This window comes from Aethina tumida, chromosome 4 (genome assembly GCF_024364675.1).
Source record: "Aethina tumida isolate Nest 87 chromosome 4, icAetTumi1.1, whole genome shotgun sequence".
Lineage (NCBI taxonomy): Eukaryota > Metazoa > Arthropoda > Insecta > Coleoptera > Nitidulidae > Aethina > Aethina tumida.
In genome coordinates this window covers 26,005,863-26,030,585 of record NC_065438.1, presented here as the reverse complement: position 1 = coordinate 26,030,585, position 24,723 = coordinate 26,005,863, and the positions used below count along the sequence as shown (strand labels likewise).

At 28.7% G+C, this 24,723-nt stretch overlaps 2 protein-coding genes across 2 annotated transcripts in view; one reads left to right on the top strand and one right to left on the bottom strand.

Annotated features, from left to right (window-relative positions):
- The window catches only part of LOC109596052 (uncharacterized), a 58,712-nt gene extending 41,728 nt beyond the window's left edge, over window positions 1-16,984 (bottom strand). The window contains exon 1 of the mRNA XM_020011507.2: window positions 16,829-16,984. The gene's annotated coding sequence lies outside the window, so the exon portion shown is untranslated. The remainder of the gene's footprint in view (window positions 1-16,828) is intronic.
- Window positions 16,985-18,685: 1,701 nt separating this feature from the next.
- LOC109596055 (uncharacterized) lies at window positions 18,686-24,715 on the top strand. The gene is made up of 6 exons (XM_020011511.2): window positions 18,686-19,111; window positions 19,222-19,335; window positions 19,395-19,594; window positions 20,622-20,791; window positions 20,849-21,071; window positions 21,130-24,715. Exons 1-6 carry the CDS (start codon window positions 18,918-18,920, stop codon window positions 24,270-24,272), a joined length of 4,044 nt encoding a protein of 1,347 aa, XP_019867070.1. The 5' UTR covers window positions 18,686-18,917; the 3' UTR covers window positions 24,273-24,715.
- The last annotated feature ends 8 nt before the right edge of the window (window positions 24,716-24,723 follow it).

Here is a 24,723-nt window from a genome sequence, read left to right as displayed (position 1 = left end):
ATAGTTTCATGTTTTCTTTTTTTTTTTGGTTTCCTAAATTATTACTTACAATGACATTTATGAAAATAATTTTGATTAAACAAATTTAATGTTAAAAAATATTCAATTAAGAAAAATATTTAGTGCATTGTTAGTAAAATAATAAAATTAAATAAATTCGAAAGAAAATTATCAAATTTTAAGTCCCTTCTTCATAACTTCAAGAATAATTGTGCAGTTACTTTCAAACCAGTCATAATTTAACTTACGACTCCGTAATCAGAACATAAAACAGTGAGTGTTAATTTCACCACTAAAATTTGATTATTAATATAATCAAATTATTATTACTAATATCATAAGTTTCATATTTTCTTTCTTTTATATTCATGGATATTAATTTTAATTAAAAAGAAAGAAAACTACATTTTTAAAAATTCCTTCTTCATAACTTTAATAATATTTATGCAGATACGTTCATAAAAGTCATAATTTGACTTTTTACAGAAAGTCAAATTTTTGATTAATTTAGCTAGTTTGATTTACTTATGTCATTCACTCTATAGGAATCATGAGAATATACATTATATTTTAATAAATGAAAGATTATGATGTTTTTGCATGTATCCACAACATAATTATAAGTGCTCGTATAACAGAAATAACATAAGTTCACTTATGTGACTGTCCTAAAGACGGCGAAGTTTTACGAGAAAGGCCTTAGTGTGTCACACATTGATGTGGCAACTAGTTTAATCATAATACATTACATAAATCCACTTACAACATTGTTTAAATAGTGGAGACACAAAAAGTAATAGCCGATCGTTTCCTTAAAAATGAGGGTTGCACGACAAAGCCGTTTAATTATCGTTAAACAGCCCAGATTGCCTTTAATTAGTCGATCTTTTGTAACGGATTGACCTTGGAGCCCGCCCTAATTGATTCTTCGAACATGGCGTACACTGTTCATTTATGATAAGTGTGTCTATTAAATTTCGTGAATGACTCATATATGCACTAATATAAAAACATGCACGTACCCGCTTCTCGTCTATTGTGGCTCTGGTCCAACATAAATTGACGGTCTTCTTTTTTAATGGTGCGATATATTCTTGCTCAATTGTCAACGATTGTCAACGGTTCAGTAACATGGCATTTTCTGCATGTCGACTATGATGAGAATGCGATGTGAATGTGCGAATTATGGTATATTATTAGACAGAAAACTGGAAGCCAAATAAATAACTCATCACAAGATACTGAAGAACTTGTACACGTTTCAAATGCATAAAAAAAACGGATATTTAAAAAAATTGAAGATTCACACTTTTTTAACTACCTGTATGTACTAAGGCGAATAAATTACTTCATATTTAACAAATTTAATGTTTGAATGAACTATTGATTTATAAGTAATTATCTTAAAAAAATAGAAAAAGAATATAGATCGGGTCGATTTTTGGTAGCAAAGTTGGTAATTTGAACAATATACATCTTAATAATTTATATTCATTGTTTTATATTGATGTAAGTGATAAGAGGTAAGTCTCTTCTCATTAGTTTTTTAATTTATTATCGACTTCTTCATCCAAAATGTATCCTTATCCGAAAAATAAATAAATATTTTTGTTATAAATCGACAAAACCACTCTTAATTATGCATAAATTAATTTTTATTCGCAAATATGTGTTTTATATGTTTTTGTTAGGTTCTTCTTCTTACCTTAAATACATTTCCTTACTTAAAAATACTATTTAATATAATCGAGAAAAAATAATGATTAATTAATTTACTGTTATAATAATACTTAATCAATGATAAATATTTAGATCATTCTACGTAAATTTATTAAATTAATTAAAGTGAAACCGAGATTCAATTTCTAAAACTCTCTTCTACTTAAATTTAAGAATAATGTTTCCAGTTGCCCTGCGTTATTCTCTAGAAGGTTTATTCTATCAATAAAAAATAATTAGTGGATTCTAGGTAAGTTAAATGGTGTTTTTAAAATTTTTTTCTTCTTAAATTTAACAACAATTTTTTTAGTATTTATGTATGATAATAAAGTTTTCATTCAACAGTTTATCGCAATTTAAATACATGATCAGAATTCAAAAAATAATATGGTGAGTGTTTATTTTATTATTATCATTTGATTTTCTTATTCATAAGTTTATCATGGATTGATTTTTTTAATATATTAAACATTCTAAAATAGCTATTCGTAATTACAAAAAAAATATACTATTCATAAATTAAATATTGTAAGTACATATGCGGTTTTATGTTTTTGTTACGTTATCTCAAATTACTACTTGTATATTTTAAAAACATTTTATCTATTCGACGAAAGTAATTACGGTTAAGTCAATAAATTTAGTGGTAAAAATATTCAATTAATAAGAAATATTTTGTGCATTAAATGAAAAATTCTAAAATAGGTACTCGAAATATATAAAATAAATTATTGTAACTTAATATACAGTAGTGGCCATAATTTTAGCAATTATATAATATATTAAAATATATTAAAAATATGTGTAGTAAGCACTCAACTAGATACCAGTACCTATAATGTTTATTATTTTTTCTGTTATTGTTATATATACTATGCAACTGGTCAATCTCATCTGATTCTTTAAAAAATTGCACTTTTTTATTTTTTAATAGACAAAATTATAGTATACTTTTTACTTTCATTACTCCCTGTGAATTTAAATAGAGAAAAAGAAAATAGAGTAACTGACGAAGTGTAGTTAGTTCAAAATCGATAACTGGATAATTTGAATGTTAAAAAACAATTTAATCTCATCGTTAACTAAAATTAAAGCCAAACTGGAGGAAATTGGACTTGCTGAAATTAGTTCGACGACGGTGAAAAGATGGTTAATAGATCAGGGTTCTTCTAACCCCAGAAAAGAAAAACTCTGGTTTCTACAAGTACATTTTAGTGACTAGTTATAATTTAATTAAAAAAAATGAAACTTCTTATGTAAAACATCTTACAGGGACAAAAATGTCACAAAAAATAAGTTATATCCACAATGAAACATGGTGGCGATTCAATTATATTATGAGGGTTTCAATTTCAATTATATTATGGGGATTCATTCAAAATTCCTTTCAAAATTGAAGTTTCTAAATTTACGTCCACCTCAATTCAGGAAAATATATGTAACATTCTATAGAATAAGAATATAGAAGTTTAAGTTCACATTAAATAAAAATAACATTTTAAAAATTTGCTATAATTTGGCCACCAGTGTATATTTTATATGTTTGTTCTCTTAAAATATTGTTTATTTATTTTACATAATTATTAATATTTATTAAAAACTAATTATTTTATCTATTCGATGAAAGTAACTGTAATTAAGTCCAGTCAATTTGTTACTAATATAAAAATAATGAATCAATAAAAAATACTTAGAAATATTCAAAACCTTTACAACTAGGTAGTTCTATTATTAATAATTAAAATTATAAGATAAACAGAAACAAAATACTTATTTTAAAAAATCAAAAGAAAAATACTATAATATCGTAAATATTATTACTATTAATTATTTTTTAATCAATCAAAAATTCTAAAATAGCTACTTAAAAAACACTAAATAATTATGAAATAACAAATTTACTGTTGTTCAAATATTCAACCAATAAAAAATATTTACAGCATTGTACGTAAGAATAAGTATACAAAAGAATTATAGTCGGGTCGATTCTGGATGGTGAAGTTGGTAATAAAATGAACAATGAGGAGGGATATACATCTTACTCATTTATACTCATTGTTTTGCATTGATGTAAGGTCTTCATTGTTCTTTTAATTTATTACCGACTTAACTATCCTAAATGGATTGGAGTATTTATTACAAAAGCCTTAAAAAAAAAACACTCCAAAACGAAATATTATTATTAGACATAAATAAATCAACAAAACCATTCCAATGGTTAATTACGGACTATCGCGTCATTTACAGTTTAACATAATGCGATGTTCATGCAAGTGAAAATACAACCGGTTTTTTTATGTGTGCACACGTTGAAATTTTCAGTAGGATATATCTTTATAATTTACGTCAGTTTTACGAACGTAAATTTTATGATTTATCTCGACTTCCTTATCTGCGATAATTAACATTAAAACGAAGTAAAAAAACGGACTTTAATTGGTTGTATCGGCGCCGTAATTTTTTTTATATCTACCATAAATTGGTAAAATACCGTTACCGTATTTCGGGCAGTAAAAATTAAAAATTTTAAGATATACATACGTATGAAGCACCAGTAAACATCGGCAGGAAGGAGAGAATTTTCAATTGTCTCGGAATACAATTAGGTATTGATTTTGAACTTGGAGTGAGGAGGCCATATGTTAGAAAGAATCGATAAAGGGCAGGGTGAAAAATGTGGGCGGAATTCGTGCGACACAAACTGTTAATCATTTGTCATTCTACGAATGTTAAATGTTACAATATATTTTACTTATGTTATTAGTTGTACACCAAACAAAATTATTGTAATTAAATGTTTTATTATTTTATTACGTATATACAAAATATTTAGAATTATTTGTATATAAAAACTGATGAGTTATCAGGATTATTAATTGATTACGCCACGAGCAACAAATTATTTAATTATTTAGTTGGAATCACGTACAATAACAATAAAAAATGGTCGTTAACATTATGAAATAATGTAAAATTAAGGAAATAAGATTTACATGCAATTATTGTTCTATTTTAAGATTTCGCCAATTTTTGTGAAAGTTAAGTGTCAAATGTTGATATTTATTCTTTTGAAAACATACATTTCATAGTCATGGTAAATTCCTGTTAATGCCACCAAACTAGTAGTATTTTAAAATAAATAAAATCAACAGATCAATGCATTTACTTCACCAGTCAATCAAAGAAACCCATAAAAATTACATACATAATCGAAATAAAAAGATCATTCTAAACAGTCAAATATCTCAATATAAAATTATTTTATATCTCACATAAACCTCAGTGGCAATTTAATATTAAATATTATAATAACACTATTTATCGCACCTTTATGATAAGTTATTTTTAGTATTTATCATGGTAAAGGTTATAATATATTATATTTTATTTATATTATCACATTACCCATATAATTATTTTTATAGAAGAAATCGATGCTATTAACAATAGTAATTAATAAAAAATAAAACGCCACAAACATCAAATTACAATTATTTAATGGGATCACATAAAATTAATGTAAAAAATATCAATATTTTAAGTTTAATTAAATTTTTTCTGTTTCAACGCATTATTTTTATATTATCCGTTTGTTACTTCTTAGAGTCGTCTATTTCCTCCATTTTGGTGAAAGGTAATAGTCCAACGCTGACATTAATTCATTTTAAAATATACGTTTCTTGGTCGTAAATTCCTGAAAATGCCCCCAAGATAAAACTAGTCGCATTTTAAAATAAAAATCAGAAAAGTCCATTTATTTGACCACTCAAGCAAACAAAATCTTTACAACTACGTAGGTAGTTTAGTTCTATCAATAATAGATAAATTTATGATATAAATAGAAACAAAATGCTTACTTCAATGAACCAAAAAAGTTTTGTGAGTATAAAAGAATTTTATATCAACTGCAAATAAAACTACATGATATATTTATCTGTAATTGTTACCCAATTTGAAGTTGAATATTGTTGTTATTCTGATAATATTATTAAACATAAATTGTTTAAATCTATTTTACAAACAGGCAGATAGTTTAGTTCTATCAATAATAGTTACATTTATTATATAGAAACAAAATGCTTACTTTAAAAAGCCCTAAAAAAGTTTAAATACAAATATTAAATTTAATAATTGAATATTGTTACAATAACATTAAAACAGTTACCCAATTCAAATCAGAATCATATGCTTCCAAAAACCTGTACTTATTATACTTATAATTTTAAGACTTTTCAATGTAAGTTATTTTTAGTCAAAAGATACATATATTTTTATATTTGTATAATAAACTAAATATTTGTAGTTAAATATTGATGTTATTATTATAATACTCATATATATGTCTAAATCGATTTTTATATAAAAAATTGATATCACAAAAATCAATAACTATATTACAAATAACACCACAAAGACCAAATTGAATTTATTTGAAATCACATGTAATAATAGTAAAGAAAGTTCAATATTTTAAGATATAAAATTAATTAAATAAAAATTTACTTCTTTATATACAATTATTTTTATATTTTAACATTTTATATTTATACAATTGTCTATTCGTTTATTATAAAATTCGTCAATTTTTGTGAAAGTTAAAAGTCCAATGTTAATATTTATCCATTTTAAAACATACATTTCTGGGTCGTAAATTCCCGATAATGCCTTCAAGGTGAAACTAGTCGTATTTTAAAACAAAAAGTCAAGCAGAGAAGTGCATTTTATTCGACCACTCAATCAAACAAAACCATACTAACTACGTAGCTAGGTATAGCTAGCACTATTAATAATGGTTAATTTATATTCTAAATAGAAATGAAATGATCTAGACAGACAAAAAAATATAAAAATATTTTATATTGTCTATAAACCTCAGAATTAAAAATATTTGGATCATATATTCTCAAAATTTACTACTTATTGTATCTCTATGTAATTTTAAGACCTTTATGATAAATTATTTATAGTATTCATAATGGTAAAGGATAAAATGTATTTTATTTATATATGTGTACACAATATAAATTAAATAATTGTAATTTTATATTATTAATAGTAATAAAAATGTTTGGTTTAAACAAACACAGTAGATGTAACAGCTGGGTACTACATATATTTTAAATTTAATAAAATTAAATTTTGTGATGATATTAAAATTAAATTATCCAATTCAAATCAAAATCTAGTGTTCAAAAATTACTAGTTATCATATATTGAATATAATTTTTACATCTTTCATGGTAAGCTATTTTTAGCCTACAGATATGTATTTTATATATATTATTTGTATACTAAAGTAAATATTTGTAATTTAATATTGTTGTTGTTATATTGTTATTACGAATATATAAACTAACTAAAATTATTTTTATGCAAAAAATTGATGTCATTAACATTATTAATTACACAATTATTACTAATTATAACAAAAATAAAATACAACTTGCATTTATTGAATTGGAATCATATAAAATAATAGTATAAAAAAGTTATACTAGATATCGTAAAATTAATTAAATAACCTTTACTTTTTTATATACAATTATTTTTTCTGTTTTAATGTACGATTTTTCTTATTTAATTTAGACGATTTCTGTGAAAGTTAAAAGTCTGCTTATATTATACCTTTTAAAACATATATTTCTCAGTCGTAAATTCCTGATAATGCCCCCAAGGTGAAACTAGTCGTATTTTTAAATAAAAAATCAAGCAGAGAAGTGCATTTGTTTAACCGTTCAACCAAACAAAAGCATACAAGTCACGTAGGTAGACTAGTAGTTAATTTTTTAATATAAAAGAAATGAAATGCTTTATCTAAACGGCCAAAATGCGTGAATGAAAAATATTTTCCATTGACTATAAATAAAACGTCATGATTTTTAGGAACTATAAATATTAAAATTTAATGAAAATAAATAATGTAATAATATTAGAATTAAAATCAGGATCATAAAATTATAAATAATACTCTTAAAAATCACTACTTATCGTACCTGTGTATAATTTTAAGACCTTTATGATAAGTTATTTTTAGTATTATTGTAAGCGTGTACAGCAAGCTTTTTACGTGATAGAACGAACGTATCACATTGTGCATGCATAATAATTTGTACTACTAATAAACAATGTGTTTCGACTAGCTTAAGTTTACACTACCGATTACTCATTATTTATAGTAACAATAAATTATTTTAAATCAGTTTAAATTACTATATGAATAATTACTTGTTGTATTTTTAAAGCATAAAAATAAACTATACAATACTGATTATAATATTTATTTCCTCCTTTTACGTTTCCATTTCTTACAAGAACCGTTTTGCAGTTATACCTACCCAAAAAACGTTTGCTCCCACTGAATTTTGAGAGAGACATTTTGTATGACAGAGATAGTAAGTCTCCTACTACGTGACAAACATGCAGACTTTTTCTATCTCTGTCGTGCTTGATGCCTCTCTTAAAATGCAGTCGGATCAAACGCTTTTCGATCGGTACATGTATATTTAAATAGCAATAAAATTATTACATTATTCCAGAAATTGATTAGTAGAAGGTTACACGCACATATTTTATTTCTTATAGTATAAATGAAATAAAATATAAACCTGCAATATTTTATTTTACATATTTTAGATTGATAATTTAATTCAATAATATTGAAGCACGTATTTTATTATTCATTCATTATTCGCTGTAAACTACGACTGTTTTTAATACGTTAATATAATATATCTGAACTATTTATATTGAACCTCAATAAATCTTTCATTATCTAAAAGTTTTATATAAATTTTATCAAATATTTATTATATTATATATTGGATCAGAATTAGACTACAAATTCTTGTACAATCTTTTTTAAATAATCGAGGGCCAATTTAAAAAATTAAAATGCTGAAACATCTGTTAAAAATAGATGTCCACAAAAAGGAGATATATTTTTATAAATTAACTTGATTTATACATATTGACATAGCAGTGTCAGTCAAATAAAAATACACGTAAACTACTTAGATGAAAACCACCTATATTTATAATTTGATTTTAATGAAAGATCAAAGACTTTATACAAGAAAAATGTTAACCCGATCAATTAAACTAAACAAATCCTGGAATAAAATTTTAAAAACATCTGAGAATATCAGATACTGACTGAACTCATGTTCAGATTATCAAAATATCTTTAAAAGTGTTTAATTGAGTGATGTCACGTAAACATAATCTAACAGACAACTTTTGCTTCTTGAGATATAAACTAATTGGGAGAACTAATGCGTTAAATAAGACTCAAATATCCTGTGATGTTTCTGACATTTTATGCCATGGTTAACTTGATTGGATTAACTAAATACATTCATTAGTTTTTTTTATAGATTTATTCACTTTTTTTAATTTGATTTATTTCCATTGTGAAGAATTATTTTTTCTGTTTTACTGACAAAACATGTTCTGCTGGGTAACAAAAAATAATTCTTAAAACAAGCACAAAAAGTTTTATTGTACGTTATTATTGTATTAATTTTTAAAAATAAAGTAGCACCTTAAATGAACCAGAACGTATATTATTTAATGTTTTTTACAAACATTTATTTTATTTAAACAATTTCTAAAAATATTAGTAAAAATTAAATTACATATAACGTTGGAAACAAAAAAAAAATATTATTAAATTAAGGTCGTTATATTTACTTTACAGTACAGTTTCTAGAGTATTTAATACAAAATTTACTTAATTTTTTAATTTGACTGATTAAACCTATAAAAGCAGGAATTGTGATGAGTATTTTCACCTTAAACACGATTTTTAATATTATTTAATTTGATTTTGAATATAAATTAATTCATTTAAAACAGTTTTCTAAATCTTTTGGAACTAAAAAACTATAAAAATTTGGATATAGATGAGTATTATTATAGTTTATAGTATTATTAGTATCATATTCTAATATTCTTGAAACTTCGGAAAAAGAATATGATTTTTAATTTTTCCACAGAATTATAAATATGCATAATTTTTTTATCAATATTGGGATAATCTCTTTCAGGGGGTGATTAATCCAGGAGTGTACTTAAATTTTATATAAAAAAAATTGCTAGTATGATTTCTTCAATTTTCATGCCTAAATATTTACTCCGTAGATTTTGGTTTCGAGCTAAATATCGTGACATTTTGTCTATAAGTACACATTTCCATGTTTTATAAGTGAAAAAAAAGTGTCAAAATCGGACAAAAAACATATATTTTATGGGGGTGTCCTGGTTTCAAATGGGGTCACACTGTATTTGATATTAACTTTATTATTAAAAGAGTTTATAGGATATTTAATAAAAATTAAATTAAATATTAGGTTAGAAACAGAAAAAATCAAATTAAATTTGCTTGATTTAGAAAATAGAAATTATGAAATTTACGAGGGTATTTTCACCTTAAACACTATATATTAAATTTAATAAGATCAACTTAGAAAATCAAAATAGAAAATCATTAGGAGGGTACTTTTATCTCAAAGATGCCACACTATATTATTTAATTTAATTTTGTATTAATGAATATTATTAAAATCGTTATAATATTATATATTAAATAATAATTAAATTTATATTGGACTCAAAAAATGTCAAATTTTTAATATAATTTGTCTGATTAAACATTAAAAAACAAACTGTGATATAAACTCATTTATTTATCAGTTAAAAAAATAATTTACATTCGAAATGTATGAAATTTTATGTGAGACTAATTTTGATATCTATTTTTAGCGCCTATATACTAATTTTAAGGAGCCTTATCTGCCGGTTATATTATTTTTGCATAATGCCAGATAACAGAGCTACGTATACCAGTTTATTTAAATATATATGCAGATGAACTTAATCCGACGTTAAACATTTATTTGAACAAAATTAATCAAATATTAAGACACATGTATACCCAAGATTTACTCTGCACCGCAAGAAATTGAAATTCCTATTTGAAATTTCCTGTCAGACACTGATTTATGTACATTTAATTTTCATTATTACGTAGGAAATTAGGCATGCAGTGGCTCTACCGCGTTAATACATTTCAATTTTTATACTGTCGCAATCCACAAAACACGTACGTAATACAAATGAACGTTTTATTCCATTATAACTTGCAGATAAGTCGCAAGCCAACGAAACAAACACCATATGCATTACGTTGTATGCAAGTAAGTAGTGTGTGCAATTACATAATGGCACATCGTGCATTCTTTCCCCTTAACAGCTTCGACGGTTAGAGTAACAAGTAGATGCCCGATGCCGCATACATATACGGATTCCCAAAAATAGTGTAGCCGGCGTGTTTACGAACGCGTTTGCAATTAGCATCCACGGGCCATCGGATACCGTAAACGTTGGAGAGTGTGCTGGCCACTCTCGGCACCACGTACAAGCAGATAGGCAGAAAGGCGGCAACGGCATCAACGAGGCCATGGCGTCCTGATCGAAACTAATGAGGTCAACGTACGCAGGCTTCGTTTCACGTTATTTGGTTAGTCGTACTGGCCCCGGCACACGTTATTTTCATGTGTTTACTGTTAAAACGTGTACGTATGGGGAATGTCGTAGGATTGATGCCGTTCGACGGTTTCGTTTGTTCAAGTATTATTTTATTTTTCGAAAGCATCGACGCGGAACGGGGGCTGGACGTGAAAAAATAATGGAGTCGGCAATGCGCAAGCCTCCATAAAGCGGTGCCGGGGGTGTATGGGTGGTTGGAGGGTGGTTTGGGAAACGGAGCCTAAAGCAGACTGTGCAAGATACGGTGTTTGCTGAACTGAAAGCTGAAAACCGAATGTTTAAATAATATTTTCGGGCAAAACTCTTTGAAAATCAGTCTACGTAGTTCCTCTAACTTAGAATTTGATGACAATTATAATATTAATTGACATAAAATTAATAAATTATATAAAATTATAATACACAGTATAAATTTTCGAATAATAATGTATATTTCTGAAACATAACAACAACAATCTCCACACTAAATAGTAACAAATCAAAAAAATTGAATGGACTTTTGTCTTATGAACCTGAGAGTAAAAATAAAATTGCCCACATTCAGGCGATAATAAAAATAAAATAAAACTAACAAATAACTTTCAATCCAGTTTCAGAATAAACACTGAACAATTTCATTATCCAGATTCTGGTTAATTAGTGAACCAACGTTGCCTTCATTATTTTTTGCCTATTAACATTTTTATTAAAAATACTTCCCTTTACTTTTTACACCATGAACTCCACAAGAGTTTAATTTTTATGTTCCGTTTTTAGCGCAACTAGAAATGGGGACTCAAAATTGCAACAACGCTTTGTTAACGATTGCACAAAGTAATGTGGACTCGCAGGCAACGTCGCGACGTTAACGAATATCATGCGTCTATTTTATTTTTTTTTATTGTGCAAAATTCTTGATTTACATACAAAATTACTATATTTTAATTTACTTTTTAGCATTATTACTACTACAATATAAAATATTGACCCTAATAAATTTTTCTCTTTCTTTTGCTATATAAAATAATATATGTAAATGTTGAAATTTTAGTCGCACAGAATTTAAATCAAAAACACACTATATTTTAGTTACATTACAATTCGAAATCAATAAAAGTAATTAAGATACATCTTACATCGTTACCTTGTCTTAAATATTTTTTATGTTTTTATTATATCTCCCAAATTTCCTCCCTTAAAGGCAGACATTTTTAATACAAAATCAGTTTTTCTCCAATAACATAAAAAACAATCAACAAAATGTTGAAGATCTAATTATAGGATTAAATGTGTCACACTGTATTTCATTTAAAATTTAATTTGAAACGAATAATGAAGACACATTATTCAACATTACTTATGTTTATACAGAATTTCTGTATTTTAACTGTTTAATTTTATTACTATCTCAAAATATTGTCCCTTGAAGACAGCATTTACGTAACCTTTGATACAAAAGTGAGATAGTACACCTTGGTATAATAAAAGAAAAACAATTTTTTAAATATACATAGATTTATTGTCCATCTTTTGAGATATTATTGATTTAAATAAAATTATAAATGACAGGGTATTTTATTTAAATTTCAATTTGAAACGAATAAAAACGACACATCGTCCAACATTCTTGATTTTATATTTTTGTAGGAAACCACCATGTTTTATTTTTTTAAAATTTTATTATTATTAACACACTATAAGCGGGTCGGGTAAAAATACCCGTCTCGAGAACTGTTGATTGTTAGCTAGTCGGGTAATTTTTACCTTTTTGAATGTACTTACTTTAAAAGCGGGGTGAGATAATTTTACTCTATTGGTTTACAAACGGAACTGAAAGAATTATCTCTTATTTTTTGTTATAATTCAACAACTTAGTTTGGATCATTTTACTACCCACCTATAGTGTGTTAATTAATATCTTCAAAATATTACCCCTTAAAGAAAGAAATGATAAAATTTTTTGACAAAAAATAGCCTAACTCATTTTCTTCACTATTTTTTTTTTTTTTTCTATAAAAATATAAGAGGAAAATTTAATAGGATAACACAAAAAACAATTTTGTAGATATATATAGATTCTTTACTATCCATCAGTTAACATTGAATTACATGGAATTCTATATAAAATGTTACTGAGGTATTTATATATTAAATGACTCAATATTTAATTTAAATTTTAATTTGAAACGAATAATGAAGATATATCGTTCAATATTCTTGATTTTAGTGCAAAATAGATATGTTTAATTTTGTTGTTATCTCTAAAATATCGTACCTTAAATCTATAATTTTTCATACAAAATGCCCTAATCAACTTTTCTTTAGTTTTTACTCTAAAAAAGATACTATATATCGAGAATGTTCAAAAGCTACGCCAGACAGATATATGTTATATTTATGCATCCTATGTACTGTTGTTTATTAAAACTGATATATGAACGGAACACATTTTAACTTATTAATTAATTTAAATTAATTAAATTTCAATATAAAATGAAAAAGTAATTAAATACAAATAATATTGAATGAAATGAGAATTATACTATGAAAAAAAAATTTAAGTCTTTCAATTATTATTGTTTAAAATAGAGTAAATGGGTCACACTATATTTCAGTTAAATTTCGATTTGAAACGAATAACACATTCTTCATTTGTATATAAAATTATTTTAATATTTTAATTTTATTATTATTATAAATATTTAGAAAATATCTGAAAGAAAAAATGACGTATTATAAAATTCTATTATGTAATCTATTGTTCACCTTTTGAGCTATTTAGTACCATATTTAAATGGTTTGGCCACAGGGTATTTTAATTTACTTTCATTTCAAAACATACAATTCATTTCGAATAAAATATTTACAAAATAAACTCCTCTTACACTTTAAAACACAGTGTTGTAACTTTTATAAGTAAATTCTGTATTGTTAAAAAAGTTAAAGGGTAATTAAATTGAGAACTCATTTAAATGCTACAGTTAAAAAAATAACACGAAACAAAAAATTAATTAATTTAATTTTTACTTGCACTTAATATATTTAAACTTAGAATTAATTTTGAATAATGTTACATATTTATGATAAATGATGCGTGTATTTTATGATCTACTAAACATATTAAATATCATTTAATTATCTCGTACGTACAAATTAAAGATATTGTTAAGCGTCTCAGTAAACAATATTCTGCCATGATAGTAGTATACATTTAGTTCAATTAAATACTAATACATTAAAACTAATGAATGAAAGGAAATATTTAATTACATGCCATAAATAACCAAAGTATCTAATCTACGGATAATGTTAACTTCAACATGCAAACAAACAAGTCCTTTAAACAACAACACTACTTCCAACAAATTGATAATGCAATTATAAAATAAAACAAGAACTACGTAATAAAAATGATGTGGTGATTTTTCGCTTCAACTTAATTAAGGTATTATACACCCTTGTATGGCTCAGCGATTTTTTTATCGACTAGAACCACGACGAGTTTTTGACTTTTACAAGTGACCATAAATCTTGTCTCCGAAAATTATAGAAGTCGCAAATCGAATCAGATGCACACTTTTTGTTTCGAGAAACTAATAAACTAAGCAATTTTATGTACAAGATCTTCTACTTTACTTTTTAATTAAGTATATAATTTATTATCATAAAACTAGCGATTTTAATTCGTATTCACTCATGTTAATAAATTGAATTAATTTTAATTAGAACATGTTCATCTCATTGAAACAATTATTTCGAGCATACCTAGTTTATGCAAGAATATAACATTATTAATAGTTTCTTCTAAAACTATGTTCTTTAATTAGTGAGCAATGATTTAGGGGTGTTTTACGACAATGTATATACATACCAGTATTTGATTTGTTGTAGGACAATTTGAGTAAACTTGTTTACATTATTTGCACACCCTGTCGTACAACAAACCAAACCTTGTGTAAATTATTTGATTGTGTATGCTCTATTAGTTTATACATGAAGGTACTGGAGATGCTCATGTATTCACGTAGTGATATGTGATATAATATTACAGATTTAATAGTTTTCAAGATTTCATGTTTCGAGACCAATTTTCTTTAATTATATTTATTCTTTCTTCTTTATAAATGTATAAACTAACGTAAAAAAATGAAATACAGTTTAATTAAGCGTTACTTTACTCTCGGGTTTAATTTCACTGATTTCGATAGATTTTTTATACATTAATCGTTTAGCATGAGACAGTGGGAAACTTTTATATTGAGAAAACTTATTAGTAAAAAATCAATTTATTATATTAATTTTGAATATTTGAATAAACTTTTTTACATTATTTGTACACACTATCGTACAACAGAATAAACTTAAAGGAAATTATTTGATTGTGGATGCTCTATTAGTTTATACATAAAGATACTGATATGTAATATAATATTAGATTTAATACAGTTTTTAACATTTCGAAACCAATTTTCTTTAATTTTATTTATTTTTCCTTTTGTATAAAAGAATGAACTAATGTAAAATAAAATAATATTGTTTAATTACGTATTACTTTATTTCCGGACTTAATTTCATTGTTATATGACACAGTATGTTAAATTGAGAAGACTTACTAAGCCCATTTTATTTCCAACTCGAGGAAATTGATTAAAAATTTAATTTATTAGATAAATTTTGAATGTTATCTTAATTAAACTATATATTATTAATAATAACAGTTTATAGAGTACATTCATGTGGCAATAACTAGACAAATAATGTGCAATTTAGAAAATTTGCATAACGCCGTAGATACGAAATGATTAGATAAATCTGAAAACAAAGTGAGTGAATGTATGTTAAATAACAAAAAACGTCGGACGCTGAAGGTAAAGCACCATCGAAAATATACTAAAGGTCAAACAACACACATAGGTGGGCAGGTAGGAGCCTGAAGGAACAGCTCTGTTTAGACTACTAAATTAATCAATTAAATTTTGTTTTATTTTTTCTCACGTTTACCGTTTGACAATGTTATTATTAATTGGATCAAAAAACCAGACGGAATGGCAATATTTTCCAAATGGACCGGTTTTTGTCAAAACGCAGTGGGGTAATTAAGTCCAGTATTTCGTTCCGGATACCAAATTAAGAAGTGAAATCAGGGCTTATGAAAACTTTTAAATGAAAGGAATATTTTCCTGCTACAAAAATTATAAAAATTGGGTGATTTTGTAGAAAAGGGATATAACGGAAATTAATTTTATTTGGGTCACTGTTTAAATACAGTAAAGTTTTCATCTTTATACAGATAATAACTGATAAATATATGTAATCAACCCCATTTCAAGCCCTCCGTTTGTTATTGGAGGCGATATCAACTTACACCAGCTACTACTGCAGTATGGCCAAGTTTACAGCAACCAATGCCCGACCTTATCCTACGAAAATTGAACGACACCAGGAAAAAAATCACGTTCTCCTCATAAGAAAATTGAAATGTTATTGGTAAACATGTACCAAAACACCTGCACAGCACCGTTGATCCAACGATGATTTTACACCCTTCTATCAAGGACACAATAAACTGTCATTCCTTACTTACTTTAAATGAGGTTAAAGCTGGAACAGTTCATCGTTGGATCACATTCAGCACATGATGGTGTCCACGAAACGCACTCGGCACGTCCATTTTGATAACTATAATAGCATTTTAGGTTAATATCAACAAACAAACGACACTTTGTATTAATTTAGCACAGGGCGATGCTTCACGTACGCGCAACTGTGATGTTCGCACCCGATAATGTGCGCACGCGCTCACCCATGTCCCCAGCTGATACACCATTGACAAAGTGCATGGTGCATATTTTGGTCAGGTTGGCTATTTTGTTTATTCAAATCGACATATTTTATACAACCGTTTCCGCTGTTGTTTCCTTACCTGGCTCGGGTCAATCTTGTGAACAATGGGCCATTCAGATCTGTACTTTACCTGCATTTGTAATTAATGATTTTTTTGACTCGGACGTTCCCCTTTTAATTTTTCTTTTGAGGGAATTTACATTTTCGGTGGTTTTAATCTAATAAACTGGTTTGAATGGATTATGGTCAAAACATTCCTTTGTAATAAGAAATAATGGGTACCAAAGTATTGGAAAATTTACATTTTTAATAAAAAATCATAAATTAATATGAATGAGGCTTGTTAGAAACATTGACTTAAAATATAAATTAATAAATACCCAACACATATACTAAGACTAAAATTTTACATACATACAATCTATTTATGTTTTTATTAATTAAATATACCAAAAATATTGTTAATAGTTTACACTCAACAGTTTCTTAGAACGTTAATTATTATTTATCATCTACATAATTGATAAAAATGTAAAACAAATTAGACGCGTGCTAATTAATAAATATTCTACAAGTTAAAATTGTAACACATTTTTAAACAAGTTGGAGAAACCACACAGCCAGCGGGTGTCGCTAAATGTCGGGTTTATATAAAACATTACAGAAAATAACGATTCCACGGTTAAAACTACTATTCCTTCTTAGAGGTCGCACTAAATGTGACACACAGTGAATCACAGATGTCGCTACACTGAGCGTGTATAGCCGTGATTTTTTAAACTGTTAACAGTCAAGTCAAGTATTATATTAATTTTAAATGTTTGAGTAAACTTTATAATATTTGTTCACCCTGTTGTATAACAGAACAAATTAATTTGGAAATACTCATGTATTCATATAGTGATATATAAAAATTATTATAGATTTAATTTTATTTATTTTGTCTTCTATATAAATGTATAAACTTACTTAAAATAATAAAATATTGTTTAATTACCCATTACGTTACTTTTGGACTAAATGTCATTGATTTCAACAGATTCCTTTACACATTAATCGTTTAGCATGAGACAGAGTAGACCTTTTATATTGAGAAGACTTATTAAGTCCAGTTTATTTCTAAATTTTTGTGGTTTCAATTCAAAGTTAATTAAAAATTCAATTTATTATAAAAATTTTGAATGTTTGAGTAAACAACGGAACAATCCCTGTGGAAATTATTTGATTGTGTATGTTCAATTAGTTTATACATGAAGGTACTGGAGATACTCATGTAGAGATATTATAATATACTATTATAATGCTGTTTTCAGGATTTTGAATTTCGAGAGCAATTTTATTTCATTTTATTTATTCTTTCTTCTGTACACATGGATAAACTAAGGCAAAATAAAATATTGTTAATTACGTATTATTTTATTTCGGGCTTCGGAATTTCATTGATTTCAGCAAATTCTTTATACAGGTTAACAAAAACACCATAGAAAATAACGGTTCCACGGTTAAAGCCACCTTCTCAGAGGTCGCAACTAAATGTGACAGCGTGAGTGAAGCACAGATGTCGCCATACTGTGCGCCGATAAGCGCGAATTCTTTAAACCGTTAACAGTCAAATCCGTTCGAAGTGGCGTGTGTTAGTTGCAAAATGTAAAATGTGCTATTCCTCATTAACAGTGTGTATTGAGTTTATCACTTGCCGCAACATCAAAATTTAAAGTGTTCTCCCATTGCGTTATACGGAATTTCTGATTGAAGTTTTGGAATAGTGAAATTTTACGACGCATCCTATTTTGAAGGTTATACAGCGGATTTTTTCGAATATCATAAACATGTACGGAGCTGACAGTCCAAGGCAACGTTTATTGAAGAACAGTGTTCATAGCAGTTTGAATGAGACTGCTAACGGACTATCAAAAGCAATTACATCGCCAAAAATAACCTCCACACCATTACATTCCACACCAAGACGAAGAGATCCTGTATATGCAACTCCTCCTAAAACACACCTACTAAGTCCCAAAAAGTAAGTAACAATAAAAGAAACAAATAAGACTTATTGGTATTTCAGCATATAACAAAATATGCTTTCTAAGCATATTTATATTTTACACCTTAACCTTCTTCTCTTTGTAGATATGCTCTGTCTGAAGTTGCATCACCATCAAGACGAAGCCCTAGAGATAATTCTAGACCACAGAGTCCAGTTGGACCTTTGTTAGCTTCTACTCGGTACAATGTAAATGTCAGGTACTAAGTTTATTGAAAAAGTTTTTGTTCCTTTATTCATGTTGCTGATAATGTTTTAGCACATATCTGGATACAAAAAGCCCAGGCTTAACAAGCAGGATTGTGGAGTATGATGAAGAACAAAAGAAAAAGTCTATGCCGACACATCAAAAGAAATACAATGGACCAGGATTGTTTCCTATAGTACACTTGTTCAAGAAGAAACCACCTGTTTTAGAACAAAAGCCAAGAACTGTGACAGTCAGGTTGGCTACTCCAGGTTAGTCTATTTATACTCATTTTAATCTAAATTTGATGGTTTTTGGCGTTTTAATTGAGACTTATTGTCTTTCTATAAATTTTTATTTCCATTTAGTTTGAAAACAATGTTGGATAGAATTGGATCATTATTATTCATAAAAATCCATGTAACTAGTAAATTATATTTGGCAAATTATTCCATTATGTCTCTCATGATATTTCTGTTTAAAAGTTTTTGTAGGATATCTAGAATCCAAATTTTATTAGAAGAACGACGAACGTATTGTTTACCATCTTAGCCTATTCTAGGATAATTTTAATTCTGGAGGATAATTAATTTAATTTTTGTACAAACATCAGTCTTTGTTTGAATATTCTATTCCCAATGATTTCTGTGTTTTTTGATTACTGATTGTCCTACTAAACACACTAATATTATATGACTCAATGTTTATTTGTCTAGAACACTAGAAAGGATTTTGTTTACTGATTATCCCAATTGGTCTTTCCATAAAAAAACTTGTGTCCAAATAGGACGTTGTTTAAATATATTTTTAATTGACTTGAGTTGTTTCATATTTAATAATATGATGTGAGATGAGATATGTTAGCAATATTTAAATCTATATGTTTCATGTTAATTATTATTTGTCGCTTCTTTGGAGTGTAATGTTTGTTTCTTCACACTGAAAATGTGCTATTTATTTAAAGAAGAAAATTCCTCTTCCTATTAAGAGTATTTTTAAAAAATGTCAGAAACACAAATATATTGTGTTATTTCTTTGACTAACCAAACCTGACTACCATGTGAGATTAAAGTAATGTCTCCGTCGTTTATATGTATATAATATTGAAATTTTTTAAACTAATTGGACAAAATTGAAAAATTTCCATAGCCACCACTCAATAGTATGTTGATTTAATAATTTTATAAAATAGCAAATTTTTAAAACTTTTAAAGTGAGTTTTTGTACATGAATACTTCTTTGAATGCTGGCATATTATGCTTCTAGAATATAATAATGCAATTTTAATTAATTTTACAGATTATTCACGCCACAATTCCCCAGAATACAACCGCAAACTTATGGAAGGAATTATTCGACCATCTCCATCTAGGAGTGGTTTCTCTACGCCCACAAACATGACGCCGAACACCAGAAGTGTGCTCGATGCTTTGAAAGAGATATCGCGCAAACGAATTCACGCCACAGAGGTAAAAAGATTTTTGCTGTGTACCTGTGCATCTTACTATCTATGTAATTTGTTATAGGACTATGATAATCACGAGGAGACTGGGAAAAGGCAGAGGAAAGACGTGAACGGTACTGATTCGCTCAAAAGATATCGAGATGTGGACAAAGTGGACAGTCCTGTTAGTCCAACTTCAACTCAAAAATCAAAACGTGTTTGTGTTTATGATGAGTATGCTGCGTCGTGCTCGTCGTCTATGATACAACTGCAACTTACCTCCAAAAGAAAATCAACTAGCATAAGTAAATATTACATATATTATAACTTATAAAGTATATTAATGATGAAATTATATTTAAGGTACAGCAACAGACGAATCAAAAGAAACAAAACAAATAAAATTAATCAACGCAGAAACGCAAACCGTTGAAACTGCTGCACCTGAGACAATAACTGAATCTGTTACTAGTAGTGAAGAACAAGTTACTGAAACTGAAAAAGAAGAACCAACGCGTGAAATGCCTGTTAGAATTTTTGACGACATTCCTCTAGATAGGATCAGGAAAAACCGTCTATCCGCCCTTGTTGGAACATTGTCTGGTAAAAGTCCATCTCGGGCACCGAAACCTGCAGCAAAAGCGCAATTCTCAACTGATGATAAAGAGGATGAACCTGATGGTAAAACAGATAAACCTTTAGTGGGAATTCTTTCTCCTCCAAAGAAAACTACATCAAAAACTGACAAACATGTCACCTTTAATTTGGCAGCCAACACATCATTGTCAGACACCACATCAAGTGCAAGTACCAGTGGTTTTAAATTAGATTTACCAACAACCCAAACAACATCATCAATTACTGTACCAGCTGTAACAGTTCCAGATTCTTCCAAAACCAATATGGGCGTTTCAAAATTGGGAGTAAGTGAAACTGCAGTGACACCAACTCCACCAACATCTCCAGTACTTACTGATGCTTTAACATCAAAGTCTACGGCTAGTATATTTACATTGCCATCTATAAATACCCCTTCAAAATCTGTCAGTTCCACTATAACCAGCACAAGTTCCAGTTCTGACAGCAATACATTGTTTAGTCCACTCAATACTAATACAAAATCCTCTACTGCATCATCTACAATTGATAATTCTGTAAATGCCAAACCAACTTTCACATTTGGCTCACCAAATGCTACGTCAACATCGTCATCGAATACATCGACTACCTCGGCGCCAACGAAACCAGGAGGCTTTAAATTTGATCTTACCCCACCTAAATCCTCAGCATCTTCAAATTCAAATAACACATCTACTTCAAAATCACAATTTTCATTTGGAAATACGACCAGCAAAACTACAGACACATCAAGCGGATTTTCGTTTGGTAAACCAACAACATCTGCACCTCCTTTTGGAATCTCAGTTGCTTCTACAACAGTTTCATCTAGTCTCGCTCCAGCCTCCGCTACCTCAGCTTTTAGCTTTGCCCCCAGCAAAATTCCCGATTCAGTATCATCATCTCCAGGAAGTGTTACCACAACCACATCAACATTCGCTAACGCCGCAAGTTCTGCTCCCATTTTTGGATCAACTACAACAACTATGGCGACACCAAGTTTCGGATCTACTACATCCACAACCTTTGGCAATTCTACAACTCCTGCATTTGGTACGCCATCGTTTGGAACACCTACTACTTCAGGAACTCCATCTTTTAATGTTACTACTACATCAACAACTTCAACATTTGGAACTACTACAACTTCTTCAGCCCCTTCATTCGGCAATAATGTGCCATCATTTGGCAAAAGTACTACATCATCTACTTTTGGTGTAACAACTACCACCTCAGCACCAGCTTTTGGTAGTACTACCTCAACTACCTCTTTAACGTTTGGAACAACCACACCAACGACAAGTTCTGCTTTTGGCAGCAATGCATCCAGCACCCCATTTACTTTTGGAGGTTCTTCGGCGACATCAAAACCCGGTACTACAGGTTTTGGTACATCCAATACTTCAACTTTTGGTACTGCTACTTCATCAGCTGCGCCAACATTTGGGACTGCTTCATCTGTTCCCTCTTTTGGAAATGCAACGAATACTCCACCTTTTGGTGCAACTACATCTGCTAGTCCGTTTAATACCACGACACCGACATTTGCTACGAACAACTCGACATTTGGAAAATCTTCATCAACACCAGTTTTTGGAAGTGCTTCTAGTACTCCAACGTTCGGAACTACCACAACAGCTTCATCTACATTTGGTTCCTCCTCTACTTCAACAGCTGCGTCTTCAAACTTTGGCAGTAAGCCATTCGCTTTTGGAAGTACGACTGAGGCTAATTCAACAAACAATGCATTTGGAAATCCTACAAACACTTTCGGAGGAAATAATACTAGTTCTCCATTTGGAAATACCAACGCCGCTTCCGCTTCCCCCTTTGGTACTAATAACACAAATACGACTACTTCTACTTTTGCCACAAATAAGCCGTCCTTCGGCACTCCCAGTAATGCTGGTTCATTCGGTGCTACTACTACAACAACAGCTAGTTCTATGTTTGGTCAGACCACTAATTCAACATTTGGTCAAAGTAATAATATATTCGGATCGACTTCAACCAATGCAAATAAACCATTATTTGGTAACGCATCATCTACTTTTAATAGCAGCACACCAGCTACAACTTCTTCAGCATTTGGCACCTCTTCTACACCTACTTTTGCCTATGGTTCAAAAACAGCTGCTTGCAGCTTTGGGGCCGCAAGTAGTACAACCACAAATAGTACATTTGGTACTACCACTTTCACTTTTGGGAATACATCAGCACCTACTTTTGGAAACAATTCTGGTGCAGGTTTTGGTACTGGTACACCTTCAGGATTCGGAAATCCCAATTCATTTGGTAACAATAGTAACACGAATACTGGATTTGGCACTAGTACGTCAGCATTCGGTTCAGGTTCAACCACAACTGCTTCAAATACATTTGGCACCACAAGCAATGTATTTAGTAGTCCACCTGCAAACAACACCTTCAATTCAGGTTTTGGTGCCAACAGTAATGGATCCGCATTTTCTAAACCTGCTTCGGGTTTCGGTGCCCCCAGTTCGAACACATTCGGTAGCGGTGGCACTAATAACGCTTTCGGAACACCGAGTGCGACTCCAGCCTTCGGCAATTCAGCTACTTCTTCTCCCCAATCGCAGGTTTTTAACTTCGGAGCAAATGCTGCGTCCAAACCGTCAACCGGAGTTTTCTCATTCGGAGGTGGTAGTTCCGGCACTGAAGTACCCAAGCCCAACTTCTCGTTTTCTGGTGGCGCAACAAATAATCCTCCTTCTTTTGGGGCTGCGGCAAATAGCACACCGAGTTTTGGAGGAGCGGCAGTACCGTCGTTTAATTCATTTCAACCGGGAGCTTCGGGCAGTTTCAGCATAGGGACTGGGTCCACTGTATCTCAAAGGCCAAAAGTCAAAGTTAAGCGTAGGACGTAAATTTTGATTTCTATGAAAATTTTTAATTTATTTTATATATTATTATAATAAAGCCATCGTGTATATAATTTTATTAAAAGTATATGTATCACTAACTAGAAACTGTGACGTAAGCATGATATTATTGGAGTATTGTGTCAGGTAGCTTTATTCTGATTATACACTTTGTTATTTACCATTCAGTTAAAGTTATTTGACCATTATCTCTACATATTTTTATGTATATATTTTTATTAATAAATTGTGATACAATATGTAATTTGATACATATAACTGTCATGCTTGCACATGTTATATTAGCTTGTATTGTTAAGTTACAAATTTTATATTTATTATTTCTAGTTGTCTGATCCTAAATAAATTTTATTAAGATAATTGGTCAACCTGGTATTTATAGGCCAAGGTGTGATTGTTATTAGTTAAAATAAATTCGTTTAGTTCTTCTCAGATG